This window comes from Pezoporus flaviventris, unplaced genomic scaffold (assembly GCF_033815535.1).
Source record: "Pezoporus flaviventris isolate CSIRO_AGI_PZ_B2104156 unplaced genomic scaffold, CSIRO_AGI_Pfla_v1 ptg000131l, whole genome shotgun sequence".
In the NCBI taxonomy this organism is placed as follows: domain Eukaryota; kingdom Metazoa; phylum Chordata; class Aves; order Psittaciformes; family Psittacidae; genus Pezoporus; species Pezoporus flaviventris.
Window position 1 is genome coordinate 328,838 of NW_026892679.1, and position 12,863 is coordinate 341,700.

General features: G+C 43.5%; 1 protein-coding gene across 2 annotated transcripts in view; it reads left to right on the plus strand.

Annotated features, from left to right (window-relative positions):
• Positions 1-2,625: 2,625 nt before the first annotated feature.
• EDIL3 (EGF like repeats and discoidin domains 3) overlaps positions 2,626-12,863 on the plus strand; it is a 261,017-nt gene continuing 250,779 nt past the window's right edge. For both annotated transcript variants that reach the window (XM_061478716.1, XM_061478717.1), the window contains exon 1: positions 2,626-2,908. In XM_061478716.1, coding sequence (XP_061334700.1) covers positions 2,842-2,908 — 67 coding nt within the window. In that variant the 5' untranslated portion in view covers positions 2,626-2,841. The remainder of the gene's footprint in view (positions 2,909-12,863) is intronic.

The window sequence follows — 12,863 nt, forward strand, 5'->3', positions numbered from 1 at the left end:
AGGGGGAGTTCCTGCATGGTCCTTCCTGAAACACAGGGGAAAAGCAGCACATGAAGAGGAGCCCAGCACAGATGGCAGCAAGAAAGCTGCAGCAACAGTGTGATTCCTCTGAGGTGGGGAGACAGATTTTGTTGAATAAAAACTTACTCAAAATCTGAAAACAAAAGGCATTTCACTTTAGGTAAGAACTGAACATAAAAGCCTTTTGTTGTTTCATCCCTTTTGGCTGAATAAACAATGCCTGGCTTTGAAGAAGCTGTATCTGTGTCATTTTAATCAGCTGCTAGTCACAGGTTCTCAGTGGAAAAAGGCATCCCAGTACCAAATATAGTTAGGTCCTTTAGATTTCCTAATTGGGGCAATAAAGAGGCTGTATTACGGGATTATTCCCTCAAGAAGAATTAAAAAGAAAGGCAAAACTGCCACTTGGGGGTGCAGGCATGCTGGACTGCCACAGCAGCTGAAGCACAGTTTGCCTTGTAATTATGACAGCTGGATTCTTGGTTGTAAAACAGAGATAAGCAACAAAATTAGCACCGTTGTGGAGAAATGATGCATTAATATCAGAAGCTTTGTTAAGGCTGCCTAAATTTCTACCATCTCTGTCTTGACAGTAAAGCAGACCCACAAGGAGGAACAGAAGTATCTTCTTTCCAGACAGTAGCTCTTCAGGGATATCTGTGGCATGGAGACTGACGTGTAGAACTCAAGCTGCTGTAGAAGACGCAATTGCATAGTATGCCTGTGCAGCAGAATGAAGGCATAACTGCAGCCCATGCGGGTGCTGCCAGGTGAATTATTCTACAGCATGGAGTAGCGCAGACAGCAAAAGTTGTGGTGAATGATATCAGGTAGTGCATGTGCAGGAAGATACGCTGGACTAAAGCCTGTCCTTTAACATACCTTCTCTACTGGTGTGTGCTTCGTCAGTGGTGACAGGGATTTTTGTGTTTTTTTGTTGTTGTTTGTTTGGCTTTTTATCTGTCCTAACCAGCTAGACAATTTTGCAGTTCCCTATTGCTGCTCCCTGAGAGCCACCAGGGAGGCTTGAACCTGGCTTGAAGTGCATGCCTGTGTTCTGTATGCAAGCAGAAAACGCTCTGGGATTCTGAGTGTAAAATTCTATTTATGAAGGTGTGGTTATTTCTGGTAATTTCACAGTTTAAGCAATGAAAAAAAAAATAATGATCTTTTTAATTCTTCCCTGACAATGCAATGTTTGAAACTGAAATACTTCCACTGTCAGGGAAAAACGCCATCAAGTGAAAGCGCAGATGTAAAACCAGAGCTGCAGGGAAGGGCTGTCACCCGGCCACTTACAGGCATTTAATGGCAGACAAAGGGCTTGTACAAAGGAAACTATTGTGAGATGCTAGCCAAAGGAGACAACAGATTAGACGACTTTAACGGGTCGTTTCCAGCCTTAATTTCATGTCTCTCCTTGTTGTCATACAACTAGGCGGGACATTCTGTTTGTATCTACAGAAATGCTTCTCAACAGCCTAATGCTGTTAAGTGCATTCTTCTCACTCAGCAATTGCATTACCGTTTAATATAACATTAATGTAACATTAATATGGGCTCTTTTACTATGAGGGCATGTAGAAGGGATGCAAATTACAGATTTAAAGTACATGAAGAGCCTTTTGACTCCCGCTGGCCAATATTTCACTCTAACAGATGGGGGGGGAAGGAAGGGGGGAGGGGAAAAAAATGGAGGGAGGGAAGGGGCGGGGCGGAGAATACCGTTAAGTGGTGGTCTGGCTTCGGCCATTCTGCATCTTTTCAGCAAGGGCCAGGATAAGATCCTGCCTGGGGAAGGAGCCAGTGGAATATCGGATCTTTACTTTTCACCGAAGTTCCCTACTGGGTGTTCAAAGGGGACTAGTTTAATTGTAAATCAGCCTTTCAATACCTAAAGGAGACTTACAAGAAAGCTGTAAAGAGGCTTTTGACGAGGGACTGTAGGGACAGGACAAGGGGGAATGGCTTTAACCTGACAGAGGGGAGACTGAGATGAGCTCTTAGGCAGAAGTTCTTCCATGTGAGGGTGGTGAGGCCCTGGCACAGGTTGCCCAGAGAAGCTGTGGCTGCCCCATCCCTGGCAGTGCTCAAGGCCATGTTGGATGGGGCTTGGAGCAACCTGGTTTAGTGGGAGGTGTCCCTGCCCGTGACAGGGGCTGGATCTGGATGAGCTTTAAGGTCCCTTCCAACCCAAACCACTCTGTGATGCTATGGTTTGAAACTGCGCACGGTAAAGGCGACATCCCCCGGACAAAAGTTTGTGGAGGGCCCAATTACCTCTGTGAACCGCACCGGCCAGCGTCCGCTCCGCGACAGATGAGGTCTGCTACCCAGGGGGACTACAGCCACAATCGCGGCATGATTTGTTGCGGAAGAGGAGGTGGGGCGGCGCAGGCCTGAAGCGGCGGAGGGGCGCAGAGAGGGCCGTGGAGGGGAAGGGGGGACCCGCCTCCTTTACCCCCTTCCCTGCCACTGTGCCTCTGCACCTCCCGCCGCAGCAGCAGGGGAGGTGCGGCAGGGCGGGGCGGAGCGAGGTGCGCGCGGAGCGGACGCGGGCGCGCAGGAGGCGGTGAAGGAGGAGGAGACGGCGGGACGGAGCGAGTGGGCCGGGCTATGCTGGAGGCGCGGTGGCGCCTGGCGGGAGCGTAGTGTCGGAGGGTGGCAGGGCAGCCTCAGAGCCGCTCGCAAGGCGGGGACCGACCCGACCGTACCCGAACGCGCCGAGGCTCCGCCACCTCCGTTCACCCATCTCTTTATCCCTCCTATCCCTTCCTTCCTTACTTCGGCAGAAGCGGCGCGTACGCGGAGCAAAGGAGCATGAGCGGCGCGGTGCTGGTCTGGCTGGTTCTCTGCGGGAGCCTGGCGGCACCGCGTCTCGCCCGAGGTGAGCGGACGGGCAGCGGGGACGAGGGGAGAGGTCGAGGCAGCGCCGGAGCTCTCGCAAAGTCGGAGCTGAAGTGCGCGGGGGGGAATCGCGGAGGCTGCTGTCAGCCGGGTGCCTCCGTCTGGGCTTGCCTTTTCTTCTTTAGTTTAATTAACATCCCCCTCCCCCTTATCTCTTTCAAATAGAAGCCGAAGAAAGATCCGCCCTCAGACATGTTCTGTTTTGAAACTCCGCTTAATTAGAGGGAAGAGAAATGCTGTGAGAGCTTAAATGTAATCCAGATGAGCGGCTGGGAAGATTTAATAATATCCGCAGAGCTTTTCTCTTCTTGCCACCCCTCCACCCCCAATCACCGGTCTTCATTTTAATCTGAAGGCTGTTAGCGCTGACCTAACGTAGATCCAGCAAACTGCGGCTGTAGCATCTCGGCAGCAGCGACAGAGTCCTTGTCAGGCGACGCTTTTCCTGCCTCTCTCAAATTAGGGCACCTCCATCCAAAACACCAGCGGCTCCTTCTCTGTGTCTCGTTCCCCCCGCTCCCCCAAATAACCCAGGCCTTCAAAACAACACAAAACAAGCTAACAGAACAAAACCAGAAAGATTCAAACCCAGCCCTACCCCAGGAAAATAACTTTAGAGCTCTTAAGAGTTATTATTATGTAGAGTGATTTATTTAGTGCCGGCTTTCCTCTCCGCGCATAAAAAAAGTTGTCTGAGCTCACCTGGCATGCAGACGGGCGCGGTGAGGTGGTGACTGTGGTGACTGTGATGATGACCGGGGGTACAGGGGGAGGGTGCCGGGGTCCGTGGGGATCCCCCCGCCGCCCGTCCCATCCGCTCCTTTCTGTGGAAGGGGGCGCAGCCTCAGGCACAGGGACCGACCTGGGTCCTCTCCATGCTGCTACCTCGCTCCACAGCGCGAATCCCCTGTGGGGACTCACCCGTGTCCCGTTTCCCCCTTCCCCTACCCACTGCGCCGGGGATGCTCATCCCTTCCGCGCGGTACCAGGGCTGGGGGAGTCCGTTTTTATGGTCCTGGCTCTGTCTTCCCAAAGCTTAGCGAACAACTGGGATAATAATGAGTAGCGGTATATTTCTCTTGGCCTTTTTATACACGTTCCCGTCGTTATTCATACTTTTTCCTTTAAAATGAAACCAGTGTATAAGTAAAAATTGAATATTTCATTAGATCTTAAATTACTTAGAACGGTGGCTTCTCAGAACCCAGTAACATTCACCCAGTTGCAGCCAGCATGTGATAGCTTATGCAATATGTTCTTGTACTTGCAGTTTAAGCCTAAAGTCTTCTAAGCAAAAATGCTGTATCTGCCGCAGAGTCTGGTCTTGTCATGAGTACTTTGCATTGGGCTTCTGTAGGACTTGGCGCAGTACACAGTTGAGGCGATTTTACATGTAAGTGTTTAGTTAACTTCGGCACAGAGAATTTAAGATTTTCTAATAGAAGTGAAATAGGAAGGGAAAAACACCCATTTGCACCATGGTTGCTTAAGCTGCAACTGTTAGTGAAAGGTTTGTCCTTGGCTTTCAAAATGAAACAGAAGAAAATGAGAGAGTCTTTTTTTTTGTCTTTTTTTTATGCTGAAACCGAATAAAATGTTGCTTGACAGGTCTGATATACTGGGTTAATTTTGCTCACTGTTGTAATGTTTACTTTTAATAAATCCTCTCCAAGTTATGATGACACTAAGCACCATAAGTATCGAACTCTTTAGAGAGCAGGTTTTGAACAGCGCAAAACTTTTTGTGCATTGAACATTATGTTTGAATATTACTTGATAAGTCCATTTGTATAATGGTATATAATGAAAACCTGTGGTAGCTTTATGCATGCCATGGCCAGTTCTCCACTGTCTTTTGGGGAAAATTCCAACTGCAGATGGAAGTTAAGTCATGTAGTTCATTATTGGCCTGTTTTTCAAGTCTGCTGTTAAGGAAAAATGCCAACTGCTTTTTTATTGGAACTCTGCACAGTAATGATGGAGGTCAAATCCAGTTTATTCATGTTATCTTAAAACTTGCTTTCTGCATTGAAACACATACATAGTATATCGGCAACTTTGATTATTATTTTTTTTTTTCCTTTTTTTTTAAGAGGGAGAGAGAAGCAGGGGGAAAAAGACTGAGAAAGAGAGAGATGATGATGAAAACGTCATCCCAGTGGAAGACTGGAATTTTTTTCCTTGTAGCCAGTCTGATAAATTTGCAATCTCATGCACTGTAACAGCAGACTGATATTCAGAGATGTGTTTATATGCATGTATATGATGAAACTGGGGAGTCAAAGTTGCAGTGACTTCTACCCCTTAGTTTACAAGAAAGATGCACGTGTGTTTTTAATAAGGAATGTCCTTTTATATGTACCACAAAACAGTTGCAAAGGTTTCACATTTGCTGTCATTGTTGCTCCTGGGTCACACCTGAGCGTGAGCGAATCTGGTGTTCCGAACAGACAGTACCTGCGAGGGTGACTACAAAGACTGCAAGAGGTTATTTCAGATGAAAGAAATATGGTGCATCTCACCTATAGTAATACAGGTTTCTGAGTCCCACTGTGCATTGTTTTTAGGAACAAACAAGCCAACACCTTTCAGAACAGTCAGTGAAGATTGGCATCAAATGAAGACAGAATTTAAAATGAGTGGCTATTCTAGTCCCCAGATTTACCTCATGGAATGGGTAAACTGATCGGCCACGGTACTGGTGCTGTAAGTGCATAGCAAATTGTTATATTCCATGTGCATGTGTTAAATGTCTTTGCAACAGGATCTTCTGAATCCTGATAAATAAAGGCAACTGAGTTGCCTTTTGCGTGAAGCAGACCCTTAATCTGTACCATGCTTTTTCACTTAGCTTGTTGCTGAATTTTCATGTATGGTTTCCCTCAACATGATTTTGACATTGTCAAAACCAGGCAAATCTAGTTCATTATTTTATGGTGGTGTCCTCTCAGCCCAAGATAAAAACTTTCCAGGAACTGTTTCAAAGACATTGCTATTTTCCCCATTACAGTGGGAACCTTCAGTCTCTCTGAGGCTTAGAAGTTTCTATAAAGCCTCTTTCTGCAGCTGGGATGAGCTGCAAGGAGTAAAAGTGCTGAGAAACGAGAGGTAAACTGTAGCTTTGTTCTTGTGTAGCTGTGCTAAAAGGCTGAAAAGATCACAGAGACTTTTAAAGACCAAGATTCTTCTGTTCTACTGAGTGCCCTTGCATCTTTGGACGGTATCTGCTTCTGTACGAACTGCTGACCCTGCATGACAGTGTGACCCTGCATAATGATTTTCACTGTTCTTTTAACAAATTACATTTGTATTCAAATTGATTTTCCATGACTGCTTATATAGCCTCCAGAAAGCTTATAGCAGATACACTATTGCATCCTGTACGTGTCTGGTCAGCCTGGGGCAGAATTTGATGTCAAGCCATGCATTATTATAGCTGGAATTAATAGTCCTGGTGGTATTAGTTGAATTCTTTTAAGTGTCCATCTTCCTTTTTTCTGAGATCATCATGATTTTGTCCTTTGTCCTTTATGTCTTTTTTCAAAGGCTATACTTTATATGTTGGGTGTCAATGGTAGCATAGTGAAAAGGGGCACTGTCTTATTTTCCCTTCTCTACCTTTTTCTCAATTACTATCCAGTTTAAAATTGAGGAAAAGATCCACTTTGGAAGTTATTTCAAAAGACAGTTGCTTTTTATGAAGAGGTTGATTCTTACGCCTTGATTTGGCTGTTTACAGTTCATGTCCATATAGCAGTGGTGACAAACTCACAGCCTGATATCCTTTCAGCGTAAGTAAAGATATTTGGAGAAGTGGTGTTTAAGAAGTTGGAAGTGTCAGAAATAAATCTATGTTATTCTCAAATCTGTTATGAGTCACACAGGAGTTACCATGTGTTTTTCAGTTTTTTAGGTTTTTACACGTTTCAAACTTACGTAAGGCACATAGCCAGGAATATATCTGAAAACTTAAAGGGTGGTCGGTGTCATATTTAAGGTGTCACTCCGCTTCTTTGTAGCATACTTAAAGCCCCTCTGCCTTGAGTGAAAGCATACATGTTGAACAACAAAACAAAATCAATTCAACTTTCAGAACAGGTTCACAGTGAAAGTATGAGTTTATTTTTTCTTGGACAGAGGATATGTTAAACAGTAAAAATTCAAACCCGAACATGAGTTACGAGAACCTTAACATTTGCAAACTTAACAACTTTGGAAAATGTTCTCTTATGTTGGAGGACCTACACACATTTTCAGTTTAAAAGAGAGTGAAGGGATAGCACAGGGGGAACGTCAACATCAGCCTGAATTCAGTCTGTAATATCAGCTCAAGGAATAAGTAATAATGGCTCTAGGTTTCCTTCTTTATAGGAAACTTAGATCTTTTGTTAGAGGGAGGGCTGGTCACTGTGGGTAGTGACGATAAGGTAGTTAATTTTGTAATGATACCGTGTGTAGGGGGTTAAGCAGCTTTTGTGCCATTCGTATTGCAGGTCTGGAGCATGGAAGCCTGCTTGAGAACAGTAGCTGTAGTTGTAGACCTGGGTGGTGGATGTTACTGAAAGCAGGGACTGATCTAGCAGCTGCTGCCCTAGAAGTGTGAAGGTGCAAAATTTGTGCTTATCTTCTCATGGTTTGGGATTTTATTAAATCTCAGTTTTGGTGGTGTGGGAATATACTTGCGGGGTTTCTCTGTTCATTTGTGTGGGTTTTTTTCTCTTTAATCAGCAGGCTGTGTTACCTTGCATCACAGTGGGGGTGTTCTTCTATTTCAAGTTTTGAAAGCTGAGAAATGAGACAGACGGTGATTATCTAATAAAGCCTCTAGCTAATAATTGCAGTATGTGGTGTGTGAGTGAATGCATTATCATATGAAACACACATGAAAACAACGTAATTTTACACACTATGTAGTGGCTATATGCACACATACTGTGGGTATATCCACTTCAGATTGCATACAGAGGAATTACATTCACGTACCACACATCTAGTCTCAAAACATTTGGCTAGTGTGAGATAAGAGGTCTGTATTTTTAAGACAAAATTCACTATATTCAACAAAAGCACTGAATGTCTGAAACTGTTTCTTGAGACTAGCAGTAGCATTTTTCGCTTCCCTCCCTCTCCAAAACTTTATAATAAGGAGCCATTTTGTGACTGAATTTGTGCGCCGACTTTGGTGCAGTGGTTTGAAAATAGAGAAGGAAGTACTCATTCGTCTCTGCCGTTCGAATGAGGAATCCTGGAATATCTTGGCTATACCACTCATAGCAGCAGAACATCAAATTTTCAGTTTTAGGAGTTAGGATTTTAACCACAGTACTTAAATCAATAAAGTCAAGCACACAGATGACAGCAAAGAGTAGCAGCAGATTGATTAGCAGGCACAAGAGGATCTGCTTTTGTTATGCAGAGCCCGAGCAGGAGGTCTGCACATCCCAGCAGGTAACAATGTGAACAAAAGATCTGTGACTGCATCAGTTGTATGTATGTGACCTTGGAGGCCACAGGGAAGAGGGAGAGGAGCCAGGGTCTTGTAAGTTCAGAGTGAGTGCACAGTGTTGCGTCTTGTCCCAGGTGATGCGTAGGACCAGATCCAGAGATATAACCCATCCAGTGTGTAGTGTCTGCATTGGGTTGTGACTCTTGATTAAAGCTCTGGAGAAATTGGCCAACCAAAAATTCTTTACTAGAACATTGCAATTCTGTACATACAAAAGTTCAACTGGTAATCAGTCTTCTCTGTCCTCCTCTGGTGTTTATCTTGCGTAGCTGGGACATAGGCAGCATAAAATCATACAATCACAGACTGGTTTGGGTTGGAAGGAACCTTAAAGCTAATCCAGTTCCAGCCCCCTGCAGTTGGCAGGGACACCTTCCGCTAGACCAGGTTGCTTAAATCCCAGTCCAGTCTGGCTTTCAGCACTTCAGGATTCAAGTTGACTTTTGAGCGGTTCAGACAGTGGGTTTGAATCTCAAGAGTTTCAAATTTTTTATTTCAACACAGAGCAGGACTTTTTCAGTGTTTTGCACATAATCACATTTCTGTCTTCCCATCCTGCTATCCTTGCCACTAATTTTTTCCCTCAATTTTTTCATGTGTTTTCTACAACAGAAGGCATTTGTGCGTAGCCAGATTGTGGCCCTGTACTGTAAGATAAAGCCACATAGGCAGAGGACTTATTTGTCTTTGAGTGTTCTCACAGTAGTAACTTTCTGACAGAGACAAAAAACCCTGAAAGAGATGATTGCTTTGCCAATTTTTAGTTGCAGTAATTTTATTTGCCATGCTTCTGTGTAGGGAGGCTGACAAAATATCTACAGAAACTGCTTTTTTTTTCTTGTCATTGTCAAGATGCTGTATCAACCTGTATAATTATGAAGAGCTGTGACAGTAGTGCGTAAATGACAGTAATTTCTGCCATCTGATTACCCATGTCTTAGTTTTCTACAACAGTGAAGCTACAACAGACAATATAAGAAATATTTGTGGATAACACTTATATGCACCATGTATGAGTGTGAAAAATAGAAAATAGAAGGGATTTGATTTATTTTTAATACTTAGATCTCTCAGCCTGTCTCTCCTTGTTCAACAGTTTCTATCGCTGCTGGATATCACTGCACGCAACCAACCCCTTTAATCCAGGCTTCCCCTCTGATTATTCTCTATTACAGTGCCGTAGACCATACTGCTTTAATCTGTTTGCCAGTATTTTTTTTTTTCCAGTTGAGTATTACATTTGCAGACAGTGGTCTGGGCTCTGAGACTGTTTTTTTTTTTTTTTAACACACACTCTTTGCAGTTTAGGCTTTTGAAACACATGGTGAAAATACTATTTGGTATGTAACTTGTCAGATTCCATACTTACGTGAGGAATTGCACAGGATTGCCTTGCAAGGGCTTTTCTAGGTTAACAGTGAAGACCTAGTAGCTGATTGCTTTCAGATACTATTCCAGAACTATTTTAAAACCACAGAACATCCATTTATTTGAACAATTTAAAGGGAAGATTAGATTAATACTGTGAATAGTCTATAGTGTTGGTGGAGAAATTATGTTCTGTTGTCATGGGAAGTAGCTAAAATGATACAGCGGGTCTCCTCTATCGTATGCCCTATATATATATTACTTTAATGATGCTTCTGTCCTATTTCTCTGATTTTTTTTATGGCTTGCCTTCTGACCTCATACAGAATGATACATCATTTATATGTAGTCCTTCAGAATAAAGATCAACCTCTTTAATAATGGCTTTCATTTTCCTGAGTGTGTGTGATCAAGCCTATTCTCTTGTAACCTCTTTGTTCACCAGGCTTCTCTTTAACCTGGTGTCCTTGTTCAGGGGCATGTTTTCCTCTAGAAACTTCTTGCAGAAATGCTGCTTCTTTGTACTGTTGCACACTTGTTCACTCCGGTTCCTTCCTATGGTGGTTTCACTTAATGACAAACCTTTCTCTAGAGGTGTGTCTGGTAGTTCTGCCCATGACTAAAGTCATAGTGGACAACCTGGGACCAACAGAAAAAGGTAACTGAAACAATGTCAGACATATTTGGGAATGTAGCCTCAGAGATATATCTCTTCTGTGAAATCTGTTGGGGAGAAAAATCGAAGCAGCATTCTGAGTAAGAGTTGCAGTAAAGCGTGGTTGACTACATAAGCTGGCTTAATATTAAGACTACATCTGTATTGCTTCACATAGCAAGAGCACTTACTACTCTAGTATGCCTCAGTCTCTTTCAGTGGAGTTGAATAATTATATGCTAATAGACATATAAAATGCTGAGCATGAGTAGGAGTAACAGTGTAGTGTTGACCTGTGGGTCAGAGTACCTTGGCTATTGTAAGGGTCTGTAGGGCATTTCTAAGTTTCCATAGCTTGTTATTGCTAATGAGATTATTGCTAATTTCACACTGTGCCGTGTGAAATTTGATGGTACAGCCAAGCCCACCCAGTTGCTCTTTGTAACTGACTCTTCCCTAATTTCAGGACTGGTGATGAGCAATAGAAACCTTCATTTCTATGCTATGCTAGTTTCCTGGTAGTTTGGCTTGTTGGGAAGACTTAGGGCAGGAGCAGACAAGCCCCCAAGGAAGGGTGATGAGAAAAGGGAGGGAGGAGCAAGGTTCACGGGGCTGTTGGACACCAGATGTGTCCTCACTCGGTTCCTTCAAGGAGAAGTTATGGATAGACTTCTTGGCAACAGTTTTTGCAGTTTTTTGCCAAGAGGTATGTTTCTGGACCTATCCCTCCAGGCGCTTGCTGTCTCTCAATGTATGTAATCTCAGGGTGCCAAACGTGAATTTAAACTGTTTTGAGAAGGAAGACAAGCTCATTTTCCCAGCCTACCCTGAGGCATGGAATGCCACATTTTTCTCTCCGTTGTGTATAGCTACACATCACCCACTGTGGAAATGACGTACACAGATTAGACCTGTGAATATGCATTGCATTCCTGTCTGCATTGCTGTGGCGTGGCTGTAAGCAGAGGAGCAAATTCTGCATTTCTCCTGCCATCTCCCACCCCTGAATATCTGCATGCTGCTTCACCATCCCGGTGCCAATTGAGTGTTAATTATTAACTAAACTGTCCTGCTAGGTTATTTTGATGAGGACAGATTGCAGTGTTTTTCTTGCTTAATTATTTTGTGCCAAATATTTTTCTTATGGATAAACATCTCTCTTTGGCCATGCAAAGCAGGCAAGGCTCAGCAGCTCCCTGTGTGCTCTCAATAGAGCTGGGAGGAGAACTGTATGCATTAGAAATTCTGCCCTGGCTTAGTTCTAAGCAAGTAAACTTCTTTAAAGCTGCTGTTGAGTAGATGTGGTTCTGGCTCCTCCATTCAGACCAACTGAAGGCTGAGCAGGAAGAAGGATGAAGCAAAAATGAGTGAGTAAAACCACTACACGCTTCAGTTACTTAAGGAGGGAAAATAGAAAACTATCCAAGATGTTAATGCAAAGTTTTTCAGTTATGTTTCACAAAGACTTCAAGTGACCATGCGAGTGCTGAATATGGCAGCTGGATTGAGTTGGACAAACTTGCACCTTTCAGCAGGTCAACAACCTGATCAAGAAGCAGTGTGATCTTCCCAAGTGTCAGTGTCCCTTTAGCTCAGCTCGACACACCAGCCCTATGGGGGCTCTGTCTTTTCCTAGGGTCTGAGACCAGTGATTGACTAATTTTGACCAATTAGTCTGCTGCTTGATTGTTTTATTTGATGGACAAGTTTTGATTATTTTTGTCTTTAATGTCCCATAGAAAGCAATAAATACTTAAAAAATAGGTACTCTGGTTACATTGGCTTCTTTTCCAGTAATGAATCGTGGTTATGGCATTATACTTGCAGAAATATCTGAACAGAATTTTATATCTCAACAAAAAAAATTCCTTTTAGGCAGAGGAGGGAAGAAAGAATATCCCCAAACTATGCCTCAGCTTCACTGCAATAAAGATCAGTCAGTTCTGATTATAATAATTTTTTTGAACTGGGCCTTTCCTCTAGAGCAGCACTGTTTTCAGAACCAAAGAATTGTAGCAGGAAATACAAGAATTTTTCTTTCTTTTACGTTTTGGAAGACTCAGGAAGCTACTCTTTTACCCTGTAAGTGTTCTAGTCTGGCATATAATCAGAAAGTCTTTTTTTAGCGTCTTTCATAGCAATCTTTTGTCTCTTGTGTCACATCAAGCTTCTTTTGTGTGGCCTCTCCCTCCTTTCTTCTGGAAGTGTGTGTACCTTCCAGATGATACAAAAAGTATCTGTTAAGTCTGAATCAAAGGTCAATACCTCTCATAGAAAGCCATCTACCTTTAAGAGAAATAATGAGCTTTGATGGCTTTTGTGGGCTAAAAGCCATGAGGTTAGGTTTCCTGCAAGCTTATACACTGCTAGCATTGCAGCTGTGTGCATATAAATTTCACTGTGTGT